Source organism: Pan troglodytes, chromosome 11, assembly GCF_028858775.2.
Source record: "Pan troglodytes isolate AG18354 chromosome 11, NHGRI_mPanTro3-v2.0_pri, whole genome shotgun sequence".
In the NCBI taxonomy this organism is placed as follows: domain Eukaryota; kingdom Metazoa; phylum Chordata; class Mammalia; order Primates; family Hominidae; genus Pan; species Pan troglodytes.
Window position 1 is genome coordinate 67,659,888 of NC_072409.2, and position 27,837 is coordinate 67,687,724.

Consider the following 27,837-nt stretch of genomic DNA (forward strand, 5'->3'; position numbering starts at 1 on the left):
TTTGAAAAGTCGGTGACTATGCACAAAAAGTAGTAAAATGACACACGAATTAATAGAAATCCATCATTATTCATTTAACGTGTAAAGAGAAAACGCTCAATGTACACTTTTTCGGTCCTGAAGATGATTAATTACAGTTCTCTAAACCTCACATTTAGCATCTCTGTGACCTCAGGCCTTTGGGATTACTTCTAAGTAAGACCAAACAGGTCGAAAGATCTGTAATTGTAATTTATTTTAGGTCAGTGGTTCGGTGGAGGCATAGGGGTCAAGGGTCCAGCACTCCCAGTATTTCTTGGAGGGTGTTCAGCAGTTTCCAGACCGGCTGACTCTAACTCTTATCTGCAGGGAAGCGTGTCACTCTTTGGAATGAAAGACAGCTCCGTATAAATGACTTGACCAAAAATGGGTGCTCATCTCAGACGCAGGGCAGGGACTATGTAATTCCATCCTCGACTCGCAGCAGGAAGTTAACTCCTCCTGAGAGCCAGGCGGTCGGAGGACCAGGCGGGGAGGTTACAGGCACCGAGACACCCAGGCTGGCTGGACCCTCCCACCCTGTAATGATGAGGGGAGATGCTCCCTGGGACAGCCCCCTTGAAGCTTCTGGCGACGGGGCTGGGATCCGCCCACCCTTACTCAGGGGCGAGCCCTGTCATACGCGTGGAAGCGGCCACCACCTTCTAGGGGGAGGGGCGTTCCCGTCGGGCGTAACCGCCCCGCCCTGGGGGGCCGTTGGGGACGCTGATCTGCAGGAGGGGGTGGGGTCGGAAAAAATCCGGTAGCTCCAGACCGGTGTCCCGTTGCCAGGCGATGGGGAGGAGGCGGGGCCGACAGGAAAGAGGAGCCTGGCTCGGCGCGAAAAGGGCACCCTCCAGAGCCGCGGCCGCGCAGCCGCCTTTCCTGCCTCTCAGGGCTGCGCGCCCAGGTCTGCGCCGCGCTCCGCCTCCAGCCGCGCGCAGACTTGCGCACGCGTCGTGAGAGCGACCGCCTCCGTCTCTCGCTGGGCTCGCTAGGGCTGCGCGTCGGGCCAGCGGGGGCGCCGCAGCTGAAGCCGCCCCGGAGCCGGTGAACCGAATTACCTCGAGGGAGGGGCGTGGGGAAGGCGGCGGGAGGAGGAGCGCACGGGCCGGCTGCCGTGCCCACCACGGCTGAGGAACATGGTTTTCGAGTCGGTGGTCGTGGACGTGTTGAACCGGTTCTTGGGGGACTATGTGGTGGACTTGGACACGTCCCAGCTCTCTCTGGGCATCTGGAAAGGTAAGGAGGCCGCCGCCGCTCCCCGGCCTCTCGTGCTTCCCGGCCGTCTCGCTGCCCGAGCGGCGTCCTGCGTTCTCGGGGCTTCGAGCACCTTGCTCGCCGGGTGCAGCCACCTGCCGCCGCCCGCCTGTGGGTCAAGTTACGTAAAGCCGGGCGGCAGTTCCCTGGCCTCCGCCCTCGAGTTGTTTATATTTTGGGGGAAAGGAGAGGGTCATGAGTGCGGGATGAAAAGGTCTATATTTTCCGAGCGGAGCGGACTTGCCGTGGGCTCCGTGGGTCTGGCGTTCAAGTCCCGGCGAGGGGCCGTTCTCTACCCCTGGCCCCGCACGGTCCGGCTTTAGCCGCGCGGGGCGAGGAGGCGAGACGACGCCTTCCTGGGCTGGGTCCCATCCCTGTCCTTTGCCCCCCTGGGTTTATGACGAAGGCCCCAGAAATCCCCCGCGTGTTGCATGCTGCCTCGCACGTGAAGGCAGGGCGCTGTGACCGGGGACGCCCGCTTCCTTGCTTCCCCAGCCTCAATTCCTGGCTAGACCCGTGGTGCTTTCTGCTCTCCCCCTTCTGGCCGTAGGACCCGGACGCCGGCTCTCTCTCGCCTGGGTTCGGCGGATAACAAAAAGGAAACTCACGTGCAAAGTAACTCAAACAGTTGCTTGTGTGGTTGCAGTTAACAGCCTGACCTAGGAATGTGTCACATTTTCAAGACTTTAGGATATGTGGGTCAGAGTGAATTGCCGAATTTTAAAGAAAAACCAGGGCGTGCGGTGCAACGTCTCAGACCTGCAAAAGACCGGGCTGAACAGGGCCCTACGCTGCCTAGGTGGTGAAGGACCGAGCTTTCCCTGTGTCCGTTTAGTGTGGTATTCTGCCTTACTGAGAGCCTCATTTTTAGTGTTTCCATCTGTTTTTGCATTATGCGCTTGTTTATTTTAAACACCCGCTAGAAATTAGACTCCTTTGTGAAATGAATTTCCCAGGCCAAAGTGAGGGTTAATTTTGTGTGTGAATAGTGTGTGTGTTTAAATATATATTTAAAGTAATTTATTCTTGTCTGTGCACACACTTCCAGTCTTCTTCTAAACTACTTACCTTGACTCTTCTCGTTTATGAGATAATGTAAACAGGTAGTTTAGTTTGATTTTAAAGAATGTTACTACGGTGGGGACCTAGTATCATGATGGAGAGTGAGTGGACTACAAAAACTAGGGACATAGTGATAGCTGCTCAGCCTGTTTGATTAGTACAAGAAACTTGCAGTCTGTTTATGCTGCTTCTTAGTTGCAAAGTGAAAATAAAATTTGTCTCCCATGTACCTCAGAAGGAAGCTTTAAGAATACTTGAGGTGAACTTTGATCTGTAGTGGAGTCTTGCTTCCACATTCAGGGTGGAGGTTTGTCTAGAGTGTGATTAATCAACTTATTTATTTGTTTAAAATTTACATGCAGTAAAATTCACTCTTGTGATACAGTTCTGTCTTGACAAATGCTAAGAGGCATGTATGCACCACCACAATAATGGCACATAAAAGGTTCATCAAGCCTCCCGAATTCTCTCAGCTGCTCCTTTGCAGTTGATCTCACCCCGCCACCACGCCCGGCTAATTTTTAGTAGAGAGGGGGTTTTGCAATGTTGGCCAGGCTGGTCTCAAACTCCTGACCTCAAGTAATCCGCCTGCCTCTGCCTCCCAAAGTGCTGGGATTACAGGCGTGAGCCACTGCGCCCGCCTGACTGTAAGTATTTATCTGTTTGCTGGTTGAAGAATATTTCAGTTTTTGGAGGTTATAAATAAAGCCGTCATAAACATTCACGTACGGGTGTTTGTGTGAACATAATTGTTATTTCTCTTGGATAAATACCTAAGAGTGGTTTTAAATTGGGTTGTACTTTTTTTTTTGAGATTTATTTCATATACCATAAATTTCACCCTTTTAAAATGTACAATTCAGTGTTTTTTAGTATAGTCACAAAATTGTACAACCATCACCACTCTCTCATTCCGGAATATTTCAGCACCCCAAAATTAAATCTTATGTCCATTAGGAGTGACTCCCAATTTCCTCCCTTCTCACTACTCCACCTCTGGCAACCCCTAATCTTTCTGTCTTTATGGATTTGGTAATTCTGGACATTTCATTTAAATGGAATTATATAATATGTGGCCTTTTGTTTCTGGCTTCTTTAACCTAATGTATTTTCAAGGTTCCTCCATGTTGAAGGATGTATGACTATTTCATTTGCTCTTAGGGTTGAATAATATTCCATTATATTCATAGACCACAATTTATTTATCTATACTCACCAGTTGCTGGATGTTTAGATTATTCCTAAACATCCACCTTTTGGATATTATGAATAATGCCACTGAACATTCATGTACAAGTTTTTTTGTGGATGTATGTTTTAAATTCTCTTGGATATATACCTAGAAGTGGAATTGCTGGGTCATATGCTGACTTTGTGTAACCTTTTGAGGAACAGCCAAACTCTTTTTCCAGAGTGTTTGTTTTCTTATTGTTGAGTTTTGAGAGTTCTTTAAATATTAAAGATACAGGTTTTTCATCAGATATGTAATTTGAAAATACTTTCTCAGTCTTTTCCCATTTTGTCTTTTGCAGAGCATACATTTTTGATTTTGGGAAAAGCCCAGTTTATAAAATATTTCTTTTATGAATCATGGCTTTTGGTATTCATATCTAAGAAATCTTTTCCCAACCCAAAGTCAAAGATGTTCTCCTGTGTTTTCTTAAGGAAGTTTTGTAGTTTTAGGTTTTGGATTTCTTTTTGTATAAGGTGTGTGATATGTGTTGAAGGTTGAGGTTCATTTGTTTGCATGTGGATGCAAATATCCAGTTGTTCAGCACCACTTGCTAAGAAAGAGGATCCTTTCTCTATTGAATTATCTTTGCATTTCGTAAAAAAAAAAAATCAGTAGACTTAATATTGTGTGGCTTTAGTCTGTCTCAATCTGTGTGTCTATCATTTCACCAATACTACACTGTCTTGATAACTGTGTCTTTGTAGTTAGTCTAGAAATCAGGTAATGTGATCCCTCTAACTTTAGTCTTTAACAAATAATTTAAAAAATAACAAGTCATTGTCCAGGTGTGGTGCTCATTCCTGTAATCCCAGCACTTTGGAAGGCTGAGGCGGGAAGATGGCTTGAGCATAGGAGTTTGAGATTACAGTGAGCTCTGATCATGCCACTGCATTCCAACCTAGGCAACAGACAGCGAGACTCTGTCTCAAAATAAAATAAAATAACATGTCAGTGTTTTATTTATAGAAATTGGTTATGTTTTGATAAATGAAACTTTAAATAATAGCTGGAGTTTTTTTTTAAATATTCTTTGAGAATTTCAAAAGTAGTAATTTGATAAATTTGGAGGATTTTTTAAAAACATTGTTTGAAAATTTCTGTAATAGAAACTAGGTGGCCAGGCGTAGTGGCTCATGCCTGTAATCCCAGCACTTTGGGAGACTGGGGAGGGTGGATCACTTCAGACCAGCCTGGCCAACGTGGTGAAACCTCATCTCTACGAAAAAAATAAGATACAAAAATTAGCTGGGTACTGTGGCGCTCGCCTGTAATCCCAGCTACTCAGGAGACTGAGGTAGGAGAATCACTTGAAGCTGGGAGGCATAGGTTGCAGCGAGCTGAGATCACACCATTGCCCTCTAGCCTGGCCAACAGAGTGAGACCCTGCCTCAAAAAAAAAAAAAAAAAAAGAAACTAGATGCTGCATAGGAAAATTTTAAGATAATATTTTATGGTCTAACGCGAAGGACCTATTGGTAGTTGTAAATGTGTGCTTTTGCTAGGCTTCTGAAATAATCCAGCAAATTTCAATATTAGCATGTTACTATAATAGTATCAATTAGTATTCAGTCATTGCTAATAATGGATGGTGCTCTGAAAATTTGTTGCTGAGATGGATTCCTTGGAAATCAGAATGCATTTTTCCCATGGAAGCATTCTTATATATGAATGAGGACTTTTCCAAAAACCTGATTAACTATAATGCAGCAGAAGAGTGCCACTGTACTGGGTTCAATACAGTAAGTAGACTCACTGCTAGAAGACTCTGTCTTACAGGGGATGAAAAAGGAATTGAGCTTCATTCCAGGACTGACTCTTGGCAAATTTTGATGTTGGTAAGGTATACTTTTTATACACTTCTATTTATAATTCTCCCTTCCCGTATATCATCTAGTTAGAGAGGTGGTAATATTTCATAGACTCATCTGAAATTTATCTTCCCAACTTTCTCCAGCAATTTTCTTTTTCTTTTTCTTTTCTTTTTGAGACAGAGTCTCGTTCTGTCACCCGGGTGGGAGTGCAGTGACGCGATCTCGGCTCACTGCAACCTCTGTCTCACGGCCTTAAGTGAGTCTCCTGCCTCAGCCTCCCGAGTAGCTGGGATTAAAGGTGCCCACCACCATGCATGGCTAATTTTTGTATTTTTAGTAGGGACGGCATTTCACCACGTCAACCAGGCTGGTCTCGAACGCCTGACCTCAAGTGATCCACCTGCCTTGGCCTCCCAAAGTGCTGAGATTACAGGTGTGAGCCACTGCGTCCGGCCATTTCACATATTTTCTTTAAGAGCTAGGCTGCATCAGAATCAGCCATAGGTGCTTATTATGAATTCAGATTTTTGAACCTGCCCCCAGAGATTATAAATTATTTATCTGGAGTAGGACATGAAAATCTTTTTTTAAACAAATGACACTGGGGACTTGATGCACAGTTGGGTACATTTTAAGAGAACATTAAGGGGAAAAGTATTAGAATTTTAAATAGACAAAAACAGTAGTAAAAGTGGCTTGTGTGATAGAATTATCATTTGTAACACAGGAAGTACCTGTACTTCATAGCCCCTTCTTAAGTTAGCCTCCTTTGTCTCTATTTTGTTTTCTCCGAAATCACAATACTTGGACAAATTTGTAATTTTTTTTTGATAATGCCTGACATCTTTATGTAACATTAGAAGTTCAGATTTCTTGTCTATTAACTAACATACATATTCTGTTTTTGAAATGTTAATCTCCCAGTTTTCCCTTTATAATAGAATCATGTGTTTAGTGGCCACTTAGCTGGATACCGCCATGATACCAGAAGCAGTACAGAAGATGAAGATTCAGTTAGGATACAGTTTTCGATTTTTAAGGAGTCATTCTTCTGTGCCCAGAATACACTAGGGAGCCAAACAAATGATTCTTACAGTCTGGTGTTAATGACCAATTCTAATTCCTTATATATTATTTTTATATTTATGTTCTAAGATACTTTAATAAAACTTTAAAGACTATGAAACATTTTATTATAAAAAGTGTTAGGAGATTTTACAGTGCCTCTCCATATACCCATTATCTAGATTCTGTCATTAATATTATGTATTAACAGCTTTATTGACGTATAATTAACATGCAGTAAAATACACGTTAAAGTCTACAATTTGATAAGTTTTAGCATATATGTGCATGCAGGTAACAATCATCACATGATAATGAACATATCTATCATACCTAGAAGTTTCCTTGTGCCTTTTTGTAAACCGTATCTTCTAACCCTCCTTGTCCCTAATACCCTTCTTGTCCCCAGGTTTTTGCTGATTTGCTTTCTGTTACTGCATATTAGCTTGAGTTTTCTAGACTTGGATAAATGGGATTGTACAGTTTGTATTCTTTCAGTCTGGCTTATTTCAGCATAATTATTTTGAGATTCATCCATGTGGTAGTACAATCAATAATTTATTCCTTTTTATTGCTGACCATAGCAAGTGGTGGTGAGGATGTGGAAAAACTGGAACTCTCTATTATATGTCTCCTGGGGATGTAAAATGTTAAACAACTTGGGAAAACAGTTTGGCAATTTCTTAAAAAGTTGAACATACATCAACCATGTTATCAAGCCATTGCGCTTCTACATGTTTACCCAAGAGAAATGAAAGCATATGTTCATACAAAGATTTGCACACAGATGTGCATAGCAGCTTTATTTTTAATAGCCCCAAATGGGAAACAGTCCAAGTATCCACCAACAGGTGAATGGATAAACAAACTGGCATATCCATATAATGGAATACCATTAATATTTAACCACACATGTTTTGTCACATACCTGTCCATCTGTCCATCTCTCCATGCAGCAATTCATATTATTAAATGTATTTCAGAATAAGTTGTAGAGATGCGTTCATTTCCTCCTAAATACTTCAGCATGTGTATCATTAATTAGAGTGCAATATTTGCTTAGTTTTTTTCCTTTTGAGGTAAGATTTATGTAGAAGAAAATATACAAATCTTAAGTGTACATTGACTGAGTTTTGACAAATACATACACACATGTAACTCAAACCCAGTCAAGATATAGAACATGACCATCACCCCAGAAAGTCTTTTTCCTGACCTTTCCTAATTTATTCCTACCCTCATCTTCAGAGGCAACAAATACTCTAATTTTTTTCTTTCTGTCATACATACACATCTATTCTGCTTTGCTGAGAGTGTTTTCTTTTCCTTCAAGAATGTTGGAGCCAGGCATGATGGCTCATCCCTGTAATTTTAGCACTTTGGGGAGCTGAGGTGGCCAGATCAGTTGAGGCCAGGAGTTCGAGCCCAGCCTGGCCAACATGGTGAGACCCTGTCTCTACTAAAAATACAAAAATTAGCTGGGTGTGGTGGCGGGCACCTGTAGTCCCAGCTACTTGGGAGGCTGAGACACGAGAATCGCTTGAACATGGGAGGCGGAGGTTGCAGTGAGCCGAGATCATGCTACTGCACTCCAGCCTAGGTGACAGAGCAAGACTCCGTCTCAAAAAAACAAAAACAAAAGAATGCTGGATTTTGTCAAATGTTTTTTTCTGCATCTATTACTATTATCACAGGATTTTTTTCTTTTTTAATCTGTTGGTGTGATACATTACATTAATTGATCTTTGAATGTTGAACTAGCCTTGCATACCTAGAATAAATCCCATTTGGTCATGACGTGTATGTTTAAAACGCACTCAGTATCTCCAGGGGTTTGGTTCCAAGACCTGTGCAGATACCAAAGTCCACAACGGGGAGGGCATGGAAGCTCCCCACCACCTTACTTTGCTCTGTCCATCTCTTTATCTGTATCTTTTGTAATATCCTTTATGATAAACTGTTAAATATAAGTATTTCCCTGAGTTTTGTGAGTTATCCCAGCAGATTATCAAACCAAATAAAATCAGGTGCGAACCCTGATTTATAGCTGGTCAATCAGAAGCACAGATCACAGCCTGGGACTTGTGACTGACATCTGAAGTGAGGGGCGGGCAGTCTTATGGAATTGAGCCCTTACCATGTGGGATATGACATTATCTCTCTTTTTTTTTTTTGAGACAGAGTCTCGCTCTGTCGCCAGGCTGGAGTGCGGTGGCGCAATTTTGGCTCACTGCAACCTCCGCCTCCCAGGTTCAAGTGATTCTCCTGCCTCAGCCTCCCGAGTAGCTGGGACTACAGGCGCCTGTCACCACACCAGGCTACTTTTTGTATTTTTAGTAGAGACGGAGTTTCACCATGTTGACCAGGATGGTCTTGATCTCTTGACCTTGTGATCCACCTGCCTTGGCCTCCCAAAGTGCTGGGATTACAGGCGTGAGCTACTGCGCCCGGCTCGATATGACACTATTTCTAGGTAGATAGTGTCATTATTTAATTGAATTATAGTTGGTGTCTGTTGGAGAATTGTTTAGGGATTGGGGGAAAAACTTCACATATCTGGTTATCTAAGGGTTCTGTGTCGAATATGAGAGTAGAGAGAAAAACCTTTATTTTCCTTTGACAGTGTCTTATCATATTTATAGCTGTTTTCTGTTTGTTATACTTGTTTCCTTTTTAAACAGTCTTCCCCTCCTCTTTTGCCTTCTCTGGTTTTAATTGATCATGTGATATGATTTAATTTTTTTCTCCTGTCTTAGCATACCAATTATGCTTCTTAAACAATTTATTTAAGTGGTTGTCTTACAGTTTGTGCTGTTCACTTAAAACTAGTCCAGGTCCACGTCCAAATAACATTATAGGTCAGGTACAGTGGCTCACGCCTGTAATTCCAGCATTTTGGGGGACTGAGGCTGGCGGATCACTTAAGGTTAAGAGTTCGAGACCTGCCTGGTCAACATGGTGAAACCCCATCTCTACTAGAAATACAAAAAATTTGCTGAGCATGGTAATGTGCGCCTGTAGTCTCAGCTACTCAGGAGGCTGAGGTATGAGAATCACTTGAACTGGGAGGCAGTGAGCCGAGATTGTGCCACTTCACTCTAGCCTGGGCGACAGTGCGAAACTCTGTCTCAAAAAACACAAAAACAAAAAAATCCCACTGTACTACTTCATGGAAAATGGAGGTAGTATACGTAATACTCTATCTTACAATACAGTATACAGATTCCTCCCTTCTGCCCATTGTAACATTGTTGTCATTAATTTCACTTACGTATAAGCTGTAATAATCCAATGCATTGCTGCTATTAGTATTTTAGACATTTTTCTATTAATTTAAGAATAAGGAAGAAAAGACTTAATTTACCTTCATCTCTTAATTCTCTAATGCTCCTGTAAATCTGAGTTTTTGGTTTAAATCATTTTCCTTCTTTCTAAAGAACTCCTTTATTTATTTGTTTTTTTTAATTTTTGAGATGGAGTCCTGCTGTGTTGCCCAGCCTGGAGTGCAGTGGCGCAATCTCTGCTTACTGCAACTTCTGCCTCCTGGGTTCAAGCGATTCTCCTGCCTCAGCCTCCTAAGTAGCTGGGACTACAGATGCATGCCACCATGCCCAGCTAATTTTTGTATTTTTAGTAGAAATGGGGTTTCACTGTGTTGGCCAGAATGGTCTTGATCTCTTGACCTAGTAATCTGCCTGCCTCGGCCTCCCAAAGTGCTGGGATTACAGGTGTGACCCACCACACCTGGCCTGTCTTAACCATTTTAAGTGTACACTTCATGTCATTAAGTACACTTACATTGTGCAACCATCACCACCATTCATCTCCTGACTTCACCATTATTCATCTCCTGAATTCTTCATCTTGCAAAACTGAAGCACTTACCCGTTAAGCAATGACTACCCATTCCACCGTCTTTCCAGACCCCAGTAACCGTTATTCTACTTTTGATGTCTGTAAATTCGAATACTTGAAGTATAAGTGGAATTATACAGTATTTGCCATTTGTTATTGGTTCCTTTTACTTGGCATAATGTCCTCAAGGTGCATCCGTGTTGTAGGAAATGTCAGCATTTCAATAATTTTTCAAGCTAAATAGTATCCCATTGTATGTATATACTGCATTTTGTTTCTCCATTCATCTGTTGATGAATAGTTGGGCAGCTTCCACCTTTTGGCTGTTGTGAATAATGGTGTTATGAACATGGATATTTTTCTTTGAAGTTCAGTCTGTGCTGTCAGATTTTTGGGTTACATACTCAGAAGCAGAATTACTGGATCATATAGTAATTCCATTATCAATTTTTTTGAGGAATTATCGTACTACTTTCTATAGTGACTGCACCATTTTACATTCCTACCAACAGTGTACAAAGGTCACCATTTCTCCACATCCTCACCAACATTTATTTTCTCTTTTTTTGATAGTAGTTATCCTAATGGATATGAGGTGGTATCTTGTAGTTTTCATTTACATTTCTCTAATTAGTAATGTTGAACATCTTTTCATGGGCTTATTGACCATTTGTATATCTTAATTGGAGAAACATCTATTTAAGTCCTTTGTCCATCTTTTAATCAGGTTGTTTGTTTTTTGAGTTGTAAGAGTTTACATACAAACATACACACACACACACACACACACACAAAATGTTAGCTGCTTATCAGATATATGATTTGCAAATATTTCCCATTTTGTGTGTTACCTTTTCTTCCTTTTTTTCCCTGCTAACTTTTATTTTAGGTTCATGGGGTACATGTGTGGGTTTGTTGTGTGGGTAAATTGTGTGTCACTGGGGTTTGATGTATAAATTATTTTGTCACCCAGGTAGAGAGCATAGTACCCGATAGATAGTTTTTTGATCCTCACCCTCCCCACACCCTCCACCCTCAAGTAGGCCTTGGTGTTTGTTGTTTCCTCTTTGTGTCCATGTGTACTGGATAGAGTTTGAATACATGTCCCCACCAAGTCTCACATTTAATTGTAATCCCCATTGTTGGAGGTGGGGACTGGTGGGAGGCAGTTGGGTCATAGGGGTGGATCTTTCATGGCTTGGTGCTGTCCTTGCAATAGTTCTTGCAAGATCTGGTTAAGTGTGTGGCACCTCCCTATGCACTCCCCCTCTTGCTCCTGCTGTGGCCATGTGATGTTCTGGCTCCGCTTTTGCCTTCTGCCATGATTGAAAGCTTCCTGCGTCCTCCCCAGCAGCTGGGCAGATAGATGCTGGTGCCATGCTTCCTGTACAGCTTGCAGAACCATGAGCCAATTAAACCTCTTTTCTTTGTAAATTACCCAGGCTCAGGTATTTCTTTATAGCAACACAACAATGGACTAACACAGTACTCAAGTTTTAATTCCGTCTTGTGAGAATATGCAGTATTTGGTTTTCTTTTTCTGTGATAACTCGCTTAGGATAATGCTCTCCAGTGGCATCCATGTTGCTGCAAAGGGCATGATTTTGCTCCTTTTCATGGCTGTGTGGTAGTCCATGGTGAACATATACTGCATTTTCTTTATCCAGTCCACTGTTGACAGACATCTATGTTGATTCCATGTCTTTGCTATTGTGAAGTGGTGCTGTGATGCACATACGCATGCATGTGTCCTTATGGTAGGACAGTTTATGGTCCTTTGGGTATATACCCAGTAATGGGATTGCTGGTTCTAATGGTAGTTCTTAATTCTTTGGTAGTTCTTAGTTCTTAAATCTCCAGACTGCATTCCAAAGTGGCTGAACTAATTTACATTCCCACCAGCAGTGTGTAAGTGTTCCCTTTTCTCTGCAGCCTCACCAGCATCTGCTATTTTTGACTTTTTAATAATAGCCGTTCTGACTGGTGTAGGATCGTATCTCACTGCTTTTTATTTGCATTCCTCTAATGATTAGTGATGTTGAGTTTTCTTTTTCCATGTTTCTTGGCCGCATGTGTCTTTTGAGAGGTGTCTGTTCATGTCCATTGCCCATTTTTTAAATGGGGTTGTTAGTTTTCTGCTTGTTTGTTTAAGTTCCTTATCGATTCTGGATAATTAGATCTTTGTTGGATGTATAGCTTGCAAATGTTTTCTCCCATTTTGTAGATTGTCTGTTTACTCTGTGGACAGTTTCATTTGCTGTGCAAGAGCTCTTTAGTTTAATTAGGTCCCACTTGCCTTTTTTTTTTTTTTTTTTTTTTTTTTTTGTAGTTCTGGAATTTTCATCATGAAATCTTTGCCAGGGCTTATGTCCAGCATGGTATTCCCTAAGTTTTCTTCTAGGGTTTTTATAGTTTTAGGTTTTACATTTAAGTCTTTAATCTATCTTGAGTTGATTTTTGTATATGGTGAAAGGTAGGATCCAGTTTCAGTCTTCTGCATGTGGCTGGCCATTATCTCCACACCATTTATTGAATAGGGAGTCCTTTTCCCATTGCTTGTCAGTTTTGTTAAAATCAGATGGTTGTAGGTGTCTGGCTTTATTTCTGGGCTCTTGACCTGTTCCATTGGTCTACATGTCTGTTTTTGTATCAGTGCCATGTTGTTTTGGTTATTGTAGCCTTTTAGTATAGGTTGAAGTCAGGTGGTGTGATGCCTCAGGCTTTATTCTTTTGGTTTAGGGTTGCTTTGGCTATTCAGGCTCCTTTTTTGGGCCAGTATGAATTTTAAAATAGTTTTTTCTAATTCTGTGAGAAATAACATTGGCAGTTTGATAGGAATAGCATTGAAGCTGTAGATTGCTTTGGGCAGTATGGACATTTTAACAATTTTGATTCTTCCTGTCTATGAGCATGGAATGTTTTTCCATTTGTTTGTGTTGTCTCTGATTTCTTTGAGCAGTGTTTTGCAATTCTCATTGTAGAGATCTTTTACCTCTCTGATTAGCTCTATTCCTAGGCATTTTATTCTTTTTGTGGCGATTGTGAATGGGATTGAATTCTTGATTTGGCTCTCAGCTTGGATGTTATTGGTATATAGAAATACTACTGATTTTTGTACATTGATTTTGTATCCTGAAAGTTGGTTGAAGTTATTAGTTCTAGGAACCTTTGGGCAGAGACTATGGAGTTTTCTAGGTATAGAATCATACCGTCTGCAAAGAGGGATGATTTGACTTCCTCTCTTCCTATTTGGATGTCTTTTATTTCTTTCTCTTTCCTGATTGCTCTGGCTAAGACTTCCAGAACTATGTTGAATAGGAGTAAGTGGGTATCCTTGTGTTGTCCTGGTTCTCAAGGGGAATACTTCCAGCTTTTGCCCATTCAGTGTGATGTTAGCTGTGGGTTTTTCATAGATGGCTCTTATTATTTCCAGGTATATTCCTTTGATGCTTAGTCTTTTGAGGGTTTTTAACATGAAGGGATGTTGAATTTTATCAAAAGTCCTGAATCTAAAAAGATGATCATGTGGTTTTTGTTTTTAGTTCTGTTTAGTAATGAATCACACTTATTGATTTGTGTATATTGAACCAACTTTGCATACCAGGAATAAAGTCTACTTGATCATGGTAGATGTGCTGCTGGATTTGGTTTACCATTTTGTTGAAGATTTTTGCATTTATGTTAATCAGGGATATAGGCCTGAAGTTTCCTGTTTTTGTTATGTCTCTGCCAGGTTTTGTTATCAGAATGATGCCGGCTTCATAAAATAAAATGAGTTAGGGAGGAGTCCCTCCTTCTCAATTTTTTGGAATAGTTTCAATAGGATTGGTACCAGCTCTTCTTTATATGTCCGGTAGAATTTGGTTATGAATCCATCTGGTCCAGGGCTTTTTCTGGTTGGTAGACTTTTTATACAATTTCAGAACTCATTATTGCTCTGTTGAGGTATTCAGTTTCTTCCAGGTTCAATCTTGGGAGGTTGTATGTTTCCAGGAATTCATCCATTTCTTGTAGATTTTCTAGTTAGTGTGCATAGAGATGTTCATAATAGCCTCTAAGGATTTTTTGTATTTCTCTGGGTCAGTGGTAATGTCCCCTTTGCCATTTCTAATTGTGTTTATTTGGCTCTCCTCTCTCTCTTTTTTTTTCTTTGTTAGTCTGGCTGGCAGTCTATCTTATTTATTCTTTTAAGGAACCATCTTTTGTATTTTTTTTGTTCAGTTCAACTCTAATTTTGGTTATTTCTTTTCTGTGGCTAGCTTTGGGGTTGATTTGCTCATTTTTCTAGTTCCTCTAGGCATGATGTTAGTTGTTAACTTTATATCTTTCTAACATTTTGATGTGGGCATTTAGCACTCTAAACTTTCCTCTTAAGACTACATTAGCTATGTCCCAGAGATTCTGGTATATTGTATCTTTGTTTTCATTAGTTTCAAATAATTCCTTTCTTTTCTTTTCTTTTTCTTCTTCTTTTTTTTGAGACAGGTTCTTGCCCTGTTGCCGAGGCTGAAGTGGAGTGGCATGAACATGGCTCACTGCAGCCTCCACCTTCCAGGCTCAAGCAGTCCTCCCACCTCTCAGCCTCCTGAGTAGCTGGGACTGCAGGTGTGCACTCCTACACCTGGCTAATTTTTTTTGTATTTTTTGTAAAGACAATGTTTCACCACGTTGGCCAGGCTGGTCTTGAACTCCTGGGCTCCAGTGATCCCCGCACCTAAGCCTTGCAAAGTACTGGGATTACAGGCATGAGCCACCGTGCCTGGCCCAAAGAATTTCTTGATTTCAGTGAAATTAAGATTTCGTTGTTTACCCAAAAGTCATTCAGGAGTGGTTTAATTTCCATGGAATGGTATGGTTTTGAGAGATCTTCTTGGTATTGTTACCTATTTTTATTGCACTGTCATCTTGAGAACATGGTTGGTATGATTGTGGGATTTTTAATTTGTTGAGAATTGCTTTATGGTTGAGCATGTGGTTGGTTTTAGATATGTGCCATGTGCATATGAGAATAATGTATATTCTGTTTTTGTTGGGTGAGGTGTTCTGTAGAACTCTGTTAGGTCCATTTGGTGAAGTGTTAACTTTAGGTCTGTCTAATACTGTCAGTGGGTTTTTGAAGTCTCCCACTATTATTGTGTGGTTGTGCAAGTCTCTGTAGGTCTCTGAGAGCTTCTTTTTTGAATCTAGGTGCTCCAGTGTTGGGTATATACGTATTTAGGATAGTTAAGTCTTCTTGTTAAATTCAACCTTTTATTGTTTTGTAATGCCCTTCTTTGTCCTTTTTGATTGTTGTTGGTTTCAAGTCTGTTTTGTCTGAAATAAGTTACCCATGCCTGCCCTTTTTTGTTTTACTTGCTTGATAGATCTTTCTCCATTCCTTTACTTTGAGCCTATGGGTGGCATTGCATATGAAATGGGTCTCATAAAGACAACATACAATTGGTTCTTGGTTCTTCATATGAATTGCAATTCTGTGCCTTTGAAGTGGGATGTTTAGCCTGTTTACATTCAAGATGAATATTGTTATGTGCTGATTTCATCCTGTTATCGTGTTGTTAGCTGGTTGGTATGCAGACTTGATTGTATAGTTGCTTTATAGAGTTAGTGGTCTCTGTACTTAAGTGTGTTTCTGTGGTAGGCGGTAATGGTCTTTCATTTCCATGGTTAGTACTCCCTTAAGGACCTCTTAAAAGGCAAGTCTGGTGGTAATGAGTTCCCTTAGCATTTACTTGTCTGAAAATATTTTATTTCTGCTTCACTTATGAAGTTTAGTTTGGTTAGATATGAAATTCTTGGTTGGAATTTCTTTTCTTTAAGGATGCTGAATTAGGCCCCCAATTTCTTCTGGCTTGTAGGATTTCTGCTGAAAGGTCTGGTGCTAGCCTGATGGGATTCCCTTTGTAGTAGACCTGCCCCTTCTCTCTAGCTCCCTTTATTTTTTTTTTCTTTCACATTGACCTTGGAGAATCTGATGATTATGTGTCTTGGGGATGGTCATCTTGTATAGTATCTTGCAGGGGTTCTATGAATTTCCTGAATTTGCATGTCAACCTCTCTAGCTAGGATGGGGAAATTTTTGTTGACAGTATCCTCAAATATGTTTCCAAGTTGCTTGTTTTCTCTCCCTCTCTTTCAGGGACAACAGTGAGTTGTAGATTTGATCTCTTCACATAATCTCATGTTTTTGGGAGATTTTTTTCCATTGAAAAGTTATTTTTCCTTTATTTTTGTCTGAGTTGATACTGAAGAACCAGTCTTCAAGTTCTTGAGATTCCCTCCTCAGCTTAATCTGTTCTGCTGTTAATACTTCCAGTGATATCGTGAAGTTCTTGTAGTGAGTTTTTTAGCTCTGTCAGATCAGTTTGGTTGTTTCTTAAAATGACCATTTCGTTTTTCAGCTCTTGACTCATTTTACTGGAGTCCTTAAATTCCGTGGATTGGGTTTCAACTTTCTCCCAAATTTCGGTATCTTCTGAATTTTATGCCCATCATTTCAGTGTGATTAAGAACCATCACTAGGCTGGGTACAGTGGCTCACACCTGTAATCCCAGCACTTTGGGAGGCTGAGGCGGGCGGATCACTTGAGGTCAGGTGTTCAAGACCAGCCTGGCCAACATGGTGAAACCCTGTCTCTAATTAAAATATAGAAATTAGCTGGGTGTGGTGGTGGGCACCTGTAATCCTAGTTACCCAGGAAGCTGAGGCAGGAGAATCACTTGAACCCAGAAGGTGGAGGTTGCAGTGAGCCGAGATTGTGCCACTGCACTCCAGCCTGGGCGACAGGGCAAAACTCTCTCTTCAAAAAAATAAATATATAAAATAAGAACCATTGCTGGGGAGCTACTGCAGTCATTTTAAGGTAAGAAGACACTCAGGCTTATAGAGTTGCTAGAATTCTTGCCCTGATTCTTTCTCATCTTTGTGGGCTGATGTTCCTTTAATCTCTCCAGTTGCTGTCCTTTGAATGAGGCTTTTTGCTTTTATATTCTTGGATGCCCCAAGGGTTTGACCTTGATATAAGTTGAGTTTAGTCGACTGGCATAGTTTCTTGATGATTTCTGGGTACCAAGGCTCAGCTCAGCACTTCTGGCATGCATGCTCTAACCCTGGGGTGTTAGGACTAGGCACATGACTTTGTTCTCTGTCTCCTCGAGGTTAAGCACCCATTGCACTGGTGGGGCCAAGGTGTTCCCGGTCTGCTGGGCAACAACACTCTGATGGTGGGGCCGGCAAAAGTGCTTGGTTGGGGTGGTGACAGTAGGGTGGTAAGGCCTGCATATACACTGGAAAAGCCGTCGGGGGAGGCTGTGGGTGACGGTGTCCTGGCAAAACAGTGCGGGGAAGCTGTGCGTGGGTGGATGCTGGTGGAGGCCCATGTGCAAGTGCTCTCTGGTGGTTACCTGGGGCTTGCCAGCAAAGGAGCTATAGTGGTGGCTGTCGGGAAGTGCTGCGGTTGGGCATCAGCGTCCATTGCAATTGGATGTGGCCAGGCAGGGACTGTGGAACAGGCAACCAGGGATGGGGGTTGCGGGGGGCACTCAAATCCGACAAGCCCTGTGCCATGGGCAAGATAGTTCTGTTCTGTCTAGGTCCAATAGTCAACAAAGACCAAAGCTACCTAGAGGTGTGTGGTGAGCTTTGGGAGATGGACATCCCTGGCCATGCTCCACTGCAGCCATTCCCACACCAGGCCTTCTGGGCTCCGTGCAGACTGGAGTCCTGTTTCTGCCAACTTCCCAAGCAGCTGTCTTTGCAACCTCAAATGTCTGTAGGGGTCATGGAGCCTCCTTCAGCTAGGATTCTAGAGGTCCATGGCAAGAACAGGCTACTCCATGCCTGTTTAACTCATCCTTTCCCCAGGAGCATTTGGGGTCAGAATGAGTCATGGTGCTAGGGGAACTCCCTGTAAGGTTCCCAGCTTTCTCCTCCTTCAGCCCAGGATCTGCATCCTCCTTCTGTCCACTCTCAGTGCCTTCCTTCCGAAGATCTGCTCAGAGTGTGCTGGTCTTCTTGATGGCCTGGTCTCTTGGTGGTGGAAGCTCTTCCTGACTCTGTGTCTACTTGGCCACCCTGACTCCTCTCTGTTGTCTGTTCACTGTATATAGTGTCATGTGAGGAATAAAAGTTTTAACATTTGACGAAGTCCAATTCACCTATTTTTTTTTTCTTTTGTTGCCTATGCTTTTGGTGTTATATCCAAGAAATCATTGCAAAATGCAGTGTCACAGAACTTTCCCCCTATGCTTTATTCTAAGTTTTATAGTTTTCGGTTTTACATTTAGCTCTTGGATCCATTTTGAGTTAATTTTTGAATATGGTATAAGCCTGTCACACAGGCTGGAGTGCAGTGGCGCAATCTCGGCTCACTGGAAACTCCGCCTCCCGGGTTCACGCCATTCTGCTGCCTCAGCCTCCCGAGTAGCTGGTACTGCAGGTGCCCGCCACAACACCTGGCTAATTTTTTTGTATTTTTAGTAGAGACCGAGTTTCACCATGTTAGCCAGGATGGTCTCCATCTCCTGACCTTGTGATCCGCCTGCCTCGGCCTCCCAAAGTGCTGGGATTACAGGCGTGAGCCACCGTGCCCAACCTATTGATCTTTTTAGAAAACTAACAGTCGGTGTCCCGGTGCAGTGGCTCATGCCTGTAATCCCAGCGTTCTGGGAGGCTGAGGCGGGTGGATCACCTGAGGTCAGCAGTTCGAGACCAGCTTGGCCAACATGACAAAACCCCGTCTCTACTAAAAATACAAAAATTAGCTGGGCATGGTGGTGGGCCCCTGTAATCCCAGCTACTCAGGAGGCTGAGGCAGGAGAATCACTTGATCCCAGGAGGCGGAGGTTGCAGTGAGCTGAGATCGTGCCACTGCGCTCCAGCCTGGGCGACACAGCGAGACTCCGTCTCAAAAAAAAAAAAAAAAGAAAACGAATGCTTTATTTTTATTTTTATTTTTTTTCCATTCTCTTTCACTTATCTTTGCTCTGATCTTTATTATTTTCTCCCTTCTGCTAGGTTTGCATTTTGTTTTGTTTTTTTCCCTATTTCCTTAAGGAATAAATTTAGGTGGTGATTTGGGATGTTTCTTCTTTTTAAACATAAACATTTACAGCTTTATGTTCCTTCTAGCGCTGCTTTTGCTGTATCATACTAATTATGATGGTACAGTCTTTTTATTTTCATCTCAAGATACTTTCTAATTTTTCTTGGGATTACCTTTTTGACCCATTTCTTATTTGAGTGCCTAATTTTCATATATTTGTTCATTGTTCTGTTTCCATCTGTTATTTCCTTATTTATTTTATTTATTTATTGTTACTAGAAAAGATACCTTGCATAACGTCAATCTTTTATAATTTTACAATTTTGTTTTTAATTGACATGTATTGTGCATATTTATTAGGTACAGGGTGATGTTTCAATACATGTATACATTGTATAAAAATCAAATTGGTATTTAGAATATCCATCACCTTACACATTCATCATTTCCTTGTGGTGAGGACATTCAAAATCTTTCTTCTAGCTATGTTAAAACATGCAATACAGTATTGTTAACCATAGTCACTCTGCTGTGCAATAGAACACCAGAACTTATTCTTCCCATCTTACTGTAACTTTATTCTCATTGACCAATCTTTACCTATTTCCCCTCTTGCCAGTATTCCCCAGCCTCTGGCAACCACTATTCTATACACTACTTCTATGAGATGTCAACTTTTTTAGATTTCACATGTGAAATCATGCAGTATTTGTCTTTCTGTGCCTGGCTTATTTCCCTTAGCATTATGCCTTCCAGGTGCGTTTGTGTTGCTGCAAAGGACAAGATTATATATATATATATATTTTTTTAATGGGGAATAGCATTTCACTGTGTATATATATATACCACATTTTCTTTAGCAGTGCATCTGTTTGTAGACACTTGATTTCATATCTTGGCTTTTGTGAAAAGTGCTGCAATAAACATAAAGTGCAGGTTTCTCTTCAACAAACTGATTTCATTTCTTTGGGATATTTATACATTAGTGGGAATGATGGATCATATGGTAATTTTATTTTTAAATTTTTTGAAGAACTTCCATAGTGTGTTTTATAATGGCTGTACTAATTTATACTCCCAAAAACAGTGTGTAAGAGTTTCCCTTTCTCCACAGTCACACCAGCATTTATTTTTTTGTCTTTTTGATGATAGCCAGTCTAATAGGTTGAGGTAATATCTTCTTGTGGTTTTGATTTTTATTTATCTGATGATGGGTGATGCTGAGCCTTTTCTCATATATATACCTATTGACCATTTATATGTTTTCTTTTCTCTTTACAAAAATTTTGACACTTGTTTTATGACCTCACATATATCCTGGAGAATGTCCCATGTGCACCTGAGAAAAATGTGTATTCTGCTGTTGGTGGGTGGAGTGTTCTGTATGTGTCTTTTGTTCCAGTTGGTCAATAGTATTAAGTCCTATATTTCCTTATTAATCTTCTGTGTGGTTGTTCTGTCCATTACTGAAAGTGGGGTATTGAAGCCTTCTACTGCTAATGTAGTGCTATCTATTTCTCTCCTCAATTCTGTCAGTGTTTGCTTCATATGTTTTGCTGGTCTCATGTTTGGTGCATACATGTTTATAATTGTTACATCTTTTTAGTGAAGTGTCGGTTTTATCGTTATATAATGCCCTTCTTCGTTTTTTGTAGCAGATTTTGACTTAAAGTTTATATGTCTAATATTACTATAGGTTGAATATGCCTTATCTGAAATGCTTGGAATCAGAAGTGATACGGATTTTGGATTTTTTTTTTCTTCAGATTTTAGAATACATACATATACATAATGAGATATCTTGGAGATGAGACCCAAGTCTAACACAAAATTCATTTATGTTTCAAATATACCTTGTACACATAGCCCAAAGATAATTTTATACAATATTTTAAATAATTTTCTGCATGAAACAAAGCTTGTGTACCTTCAACCATCAGAAAGGAAAGGCGTCACTGTCTCAGCTGCCCATGTGGACAATCTGTGGTTGTTTGGCATCATCATTATTCTTGACTGAATTTATATGCTGATCAGCAATAATTTTCTCACATTTATTCACACGTAAGTTCTTAACAGTAAGACATATGAGGTACCATTAATTCACTGAAAATATAATGTATTCAGGGTGAGTAAGCAGCACAGTAGCATCACTGGGAATATATGTATCCACTGTTAAACAGCAGCAGCAACAAACAGTGGCAGGCAGGCTCTCAGTCTCCACCTACAATGCTGTGTTTTGATTAAAAGGTAACTGTAGAATGTACTGTATTTATTTATTTTTTTTTTCAAGTGAGAAGAAACATTAGAAGCAGTTGAGGGGCCCGGAATTGGATCCTCAAGGGATTAGGAGGCATTTTGCTAGATGGCTTTTAAAAATGTTTCCTCCAGAACCATCTGCCTCACTAACTCTTTTTTGTCTGAGAAGTCTCGGATTTTATAAACTGTCATAATTTATTGTTCTGTTATGAATGCCTGCTGCTCCAGTCCTTTAATAAGCCCATCACACATTTTCACCATGTAGCATGTGCTCTATAGGTACCTTTTTGCATTGGTAACATCATCATCTTTATCTTCATCATCCACTTGTGGTATTATGTCTGCACTCAGAAAGTTTCCGATTTTGGAGTTTTGGATTAGTGATGCCCAGGTATCTTTGCTCTTTTGGTTATTTTTGCATGGGCTTACTTTTTTTTAAATCTTTTTGCTTTTGACCTATGAGTGTCCTTAGAGCCAAAGTGAGTTTCTTGTAGACCACGTACTTTTATTTTTTTTTGTCTCTCTCTCTTTCTCTCTATTTATTTATTTTGAGATGGAGTCTCACTCTGTTGCCCAGGCTGGAGTGCAGTGGCGTGATGTCGGCTCACTGCAACCTCCGCCTCCTGGGTTCAAGCAATTCTCCTGCCTTAGTCTCCCAAGTAGCTGGGATTACAGGCATGCACCATCACGACCGGCTAATTTTGTACTTTTAGTAGAGATGGGATTTCACCATTTTGGTCAGGCTGGTCTCGAACTGCTGACTTCAGGTGATCCACCTGCCTCAGCCTCTCAAAGTGCCAGGATTACAGGCGTGAACCACCGCTCCCGGCTGGGATCCTGTTTATTTTAATCCATTCTGCCAATCTGTCTTTTTGTAGGAGAGTTAAGCCATTTATATTTGAAGTAGTTACAGATAGGGAAGGACTTAATATTGCCATTTTGCTAATTACTTTCTATGTGTCTTACAGCATTTCTTCTTTCTGTTTTACCCCTTAGTGCCTTTCCTTTGGTTTAGTTAATTTTTTATAACAACTTTGATTCATTTTGTGTTTAATTAACTAATAACATAATTAATATTAACATCAAGATAGCAATGAGGTCTCGCTGTGTTGCCCAAGCTGGACTTCTAGGCTTATGTGATCCTCCCACCTCAGCCTCCTCAAGTAGCTGGGGCTACAGGTGCCTGCCACCATGCCTGGATGACTTTTGTGTATGTTCTAAAGATATTTTCTTTGTGGTTACGATGGGGTTACATGTAACATCCTAATGTTATAGCAGTGTATTTTAAACTTTCATTAATCCCATTACCTGTATGTTACAGCTTTTGCAATTGTCCTATAGTTCTTAGACATTATGTTCTATTATTTTTCTCATTTTCTTTTTTTATTGGCTTTGAATTGGGAAGTTTTTATTTATGTATCTTGGGGCTTACTGATTTTGCATTAAATAATTTTTTCGCAATGGTTTATTGCAAGTATATTTAAATGTAGTTTACTTTTTGCATGTTGATCTTGTATCATGCTACTTTGTTAGACTCATTTGTATAATTCTGATTAAAATGTTTGTATATATTAACATTGAGCTACAATTGCAGAGGTCAAAAGATACAATTAGTGAAGATTTGGTCAAGCATACTCTGTTAGACTATGTAGAAGAATGAAGGTGAGATAATAAGATTATAGGCAGATTATATTATCTGTTATGCACATTATTTATATATTTTTCTGATTATGACAGGAATGAAGCATACGTATTAACTTTTTAAAATGAAAAATATTTGATTGTTTGAATCTTTTTTTTTAATCTTTTTTAGGAGCTGTGGCCCTCAAGAATCTTCAAATTAAAGAAAATGCCCTGGTAGGTTTTGACTATGAAAAATTTGTAAAGTTATTGCATTTAATTATGTATAATTCTTCCTGATTCAGTTTGTCACCTTAAATTATTTAAATTTGAGAAAGTTTTTTGTAAATAATTTTTGCAAAATGTAAATTTTGCAAAATGGAGTTTTAATCTGCCTGAAAGCACAAATGGACAGTGTGATTTTTTTTCTATTTAAAAATACATATTGTTTTAGGCTGGGCATGGTGGCTCACGCCTGTAATCCCAGCACTTTGGGAGGTCAAGGCAGGTGGATTATTTGAGGTCAGTAGTTCGAGACTAGCCTGGCCAACATGGTGAAACCCCGTCTCTACTAAAAATGCAAAAAGCTTCGCCAGGCATGGTGGTGGACGCCAGTAATCCCAGCTGCCAGGGAGGATGAGGCAGGAGAATCGCTTGAACCCGGGAGGTGGAGGCTGTAGTAAATGGAGATCGTGCTACTGCACTCCAGCCTGGGTGACAGAGTGAGACTCTGTCTCAAAACAAAACAAAACAAAAACAAACATACAAAAAATACAGATGTTTTTATTTCAAATTTTTAACTTGTTTTCTGATTTTTTTTTTTTAAGACAGGCTCATGCTGTGTCACCCCAGGCTGCAGTGCAGTGGTGTGATCATAGCTTACTGTAGGCTTCAGCTCCTAGGCTCAAGCTGTCTTCCCCTTTCAGCCTCCTGAGCAGCTGAAAAGTTTTTAATCTGATAAGGACTAGTTCATTTTTTTAATTGCTTGTGCTTTTATTGTCATATTCAAGAAGTCTTTACCGAATCTAATGTCATGAAGATTTTCCCTTATGTTTTCTTCTAAGAGTTGTATAGTTTTAGCTCTTAGGTTTAGATCTTAGATCCATTTTGAGGTAATTTTTGTATATGGTATAGGATAAGGGTTCAGTTTCATGTTTTTGCGAGTGGATATCTAGTTTTCCTAGCACCATTTATTTAAAAGGCTATTCTTTGAATGGGGAGAATGTTTTGAAAGTTTATTTTTTACAAAACGCGTATTTTGCAAAATAGAGTTTTAATCTCCCTAAAAGCATAAAATGACATTGTAATTGCCACTTCTTTTTCTTAAAATAATATAAAATTGGTAATGATTTGATATGAGTAGATTTTCTGGTCATTTTTACTGTAGACCTTTATCCCCAATTATTATTAAAAGAGCAGCTTCCCTGGATTTTATGGATTTGATAATAATATTGCAGTTATATGTTTATATATTTAAACAAATGTTGATGATAAGGAAATGTGTAAGTTTATTAAAAAATCCCTTGAAATAATTTTTGGAAGTAAAGAGTATTCATTTATGTTGTTAAACTCTATATCTACTAATGTTTTGTGTATATATAAATTTTTTCTGTAGAGTCAACTGGATGTACCATTTAAAGTTAAAGTTGGTCACATAGGTAAGCCATATTCATTATTGGGATATCCTCCTTCCTGGACATGCAGCCAGAATAATTTGCCTAATATATCTATTATGTGATATTTTTCATGTTTCTGAGCATCAATTAAAAATAATCATGTGTTTTTGTCTCAGTAGAGCTTTGTTGTGCAACTTAAAAATATTGTCCGATACATATATCCCTTGCCTAGTATTTGATACCCTAATACATTACATATCTCTTTAGGTGGTAAATTGAGTTAACTCAAAGGATTACCTCTAAGGGAGAGCTTAACTGTTTCAGTTTCCTAGGTTTCTGTCTAGTTACCACTGCTATATTTTGATTAATATTGGATATATTGTGTAAAGAATAGATTCTGCATCATCCAGGCCCTGTGACTAGGGGCCGATTTGAAAACTAATTTCTGCTCTGCAAGTTTTTGTATGTTTTCAGAAAATACTGTGCTTTTTCTTGTTTGGTATTATTTTTACCAGTGTTTACTGTTTATATCTTAAATATATTGGTTGAGCAGTAAATGATTGGAATTTGAGGTTTTAACATCTTTAATAAAAACTTATCTGTCATGTTTCTTGTGTTACAGTTTTACTGGTTTAAATATTGTGCAAGATAATAGTGTCTTTAGTTGGGACTTGGAGATATTTTTGTTATATAGATTTTTTTTGGTAGGATGTATACATTGTTATTGAAGCTATACTGTTGTCACTTGGGGAACAAAGTATTCTGAAAGGTTACCTAGATTACATGATAAAGGTCTTCATAATTATGTGTACTTATGGTTGGTATTAGACCACATACCATAGAAAACTTTCATCATCATATGTTACTGACAGTAGAATTCTATCCTCCCCACTCCTACCTTTTAAAGACTGTTTAGCGTAAGAGGGGGAGAATGTCACCCATTTTTATCTACCTAACATTTTAATTTTTTCATATTTCTGATTATTTACATGTGTACATTTTAAATACTTACAAGTTTATATGTATTGAAATACTTGTAATTATGCTATTTTTACAGTTTTATTTTTTTTCATTAGCGTATAAAAAGGATTTCTCATAATCTGAGTTGATTTGATCTCATTTATTCTGTACCATAATAATCCAGTGAATGCATATTTGGATATTGTAGAATAATTTTATTTTTCCATTGGTACAGAAATATTACAATACATATTTTTATATAACTTTTAAACTTTTACCAAAGGTCATTGAATTTTACAGTGATGATTGTCGTATTTCAGTGTATGTAAATTTAACCTCAATTCAAGAACAGTAAAAAAATATATCAGGAGAGTAGATAGACTATTTTCTTTAGAATCTGCCTGCCTTCTCTTTTCTTGCCTAATCTTGTTTAAAAATGATAAGGTAATTTTCAGTGATAATATAAGATAGTAGAAAGTACACTGAACTAAACCCAAGATAATTTTGAGAGTCATTTAAGGTGTTGTGTACCTCTGTCGTAGCACCTGTCTTTTAAAAATATCACTGTTTTTTCCCCCTTCTAGTAGACATCGAGTTTCTTGAGAAGAAGTGGGTTTAATTTTTAATATATCCTCACCACTTAGCACATTACTTGGTATATATAGTAGGGGCACAATTTATTGTATGAAAGTAGTACATGTTTCCAAATGAATGATACAGTAGTACAATCAGTTTTATAGGAATGTATGTCCCCTTGCTATTATTGGGTATTGATCTTTCAAAATTTCCCTCGTTTAGAATGCAGAATTATAGATATATCAAATATAAATACACATGTACATATTATAAAAGAGGTTGTCTTCTGTGGAAGGTTTTTGGAATTACATCTGTATATTTTTTGAAATTTGCCAAATTTTCTACTAGGAGTCTACATTTTATAAGGGAAGGAAGAAAAGGTTTGTTTGTTTGGTTGGTTTTTGAGACAGCATCTTGCTCTGTTGCCCAGGCTGGAGTACAGTGGTGCGATCTTGGCTCATTGCAACCTATGCCTTCCTGGCTCAAGTAACCCTCCCACCTCAGTCCCCGAGTAGCTGGGACTACAGGTGTACGCCGCCATGCCTGGCTAATTTTTGTAGTTTTTGTAGAGACAGGGTTTTGCCATGTTGCCCAGGCTTGTCTTGAACTCCTGGACTCAAGGGATCCTCCTACCACAGCCACCCAAAATGCTGGGGTTACAGATGTGAGCCACTGCGCCTGGTCAAGTTTGGATTTTTAAAAAAAACATTTGTGGTGAAAATGGCACACTGTTAATATGTGTTTATTATTTTTACAGTTTTGTAATTGCTCTTTGTCCTTTTGTTCATTTACTTGTTTTGAAGTATTACTGTATGTATTTTAAGCAGTCTGTTGGTACATTTATAAATAAATTAACCGTGTCAAATTTGTTACAGTTTTTTCACAATCTTATTATTTCATTTTGGTTATATTTTTGGTCTGTACAGAAATTTGAAATGATCCCCATGTTCTCTGGTTTAAAAACTTAGAAAGTTATTCCTCTTTTAGAAATCAGATAGTTTAGAGGCCGGGCAGGGTAGCTGATACCTGTAATCCCAGTACTTTGGGAGGCAGAGGCAAGAGGATTGCTTGAGGCCAGGAGTTTGAGACCAGCCTGGGCAAAATAGTGAGACTGTGACTCTACAAAAAATGTAAAAAAGAAATCAGATAGTTCATTTGTCTCTGAAGTGATATTGTATGATGAAATATTTTTCTCAGTTTGAAGTTTTCTACACATGGAGTTTATGAAATATCATGAGATGGATCTAAGTGGATTTAAAAAATTTCCCAATCACTAACCAGTTTTAGCAACATAGTATATTTAATAATCTATTCCTTACACAATTATGGCAGCTGTATAAATCTAGACACTCATACCATTTAAACAATTTTAAAATATTTTAAAACTCTCTATTACGAAAATATTCTCAAAAACTAGATACAAAACTAGAGTGAGTAGTATAAGAAACCCCATACATAGTGTT

At 39.6% G+C, this 27,837-nt stretch overlaps 1 protein-coding gene and 1 long non-coding RNA gene across 17 annotated transcripts in view; one reads left to right on the forward strand and one right to left on the reverse strand.

The window, feature by feature from the left end:
- Positions 1-212: 212 nt before the first annotated feature.
- Positions 213-1,172, reverse strand: LOC134807665 (uncharacterized). The gene is made up of 2 exons (XR_010148698.1): positions 1,083-1,172; positions 213-362 (listed from the first exon to the last, which is right to left on the reverse strand). It is a non-coding gene; the product is annotated as an uncharacterized LOC134807665 (long non-coding RNA).
- VPS13A (vacuolar protein sorting 13 homolog A) overlaps positions 679-27,837 on the forward strand; it is a 239,659-nt gene continuing 212,500 nt past the window's right edge. For 9 of the 16 annotated variants that reach the window (XR_010148689.1, XR_010148692.1, XR_010148694.1 and 6 more), the window contains exons 1-3: positions 767-1,260; positions 23,416-23,459; positions 24,838-24,880. Coding sequence is in view for 6 of the 16 variants with exons in the window: in XM_016960976.4 (XP_016816465.1) it covers positions 1,161-1,260; positions 23,416-23,459; positions 24,838-24,880 (187 nt within the window). In the remaining 10 variants the exon portion in view is untranslated. Of the gene's footprint in view, positions 1,261-23,415; positions 23,460-24,837; positions 24,881-27,837 lie in introns of those variants that run through there. The other 7 variants (XM_016960977.3, XM_016960984.4, XM_016960980.4 and 4 more) reach the window with 5 other exon arrangements.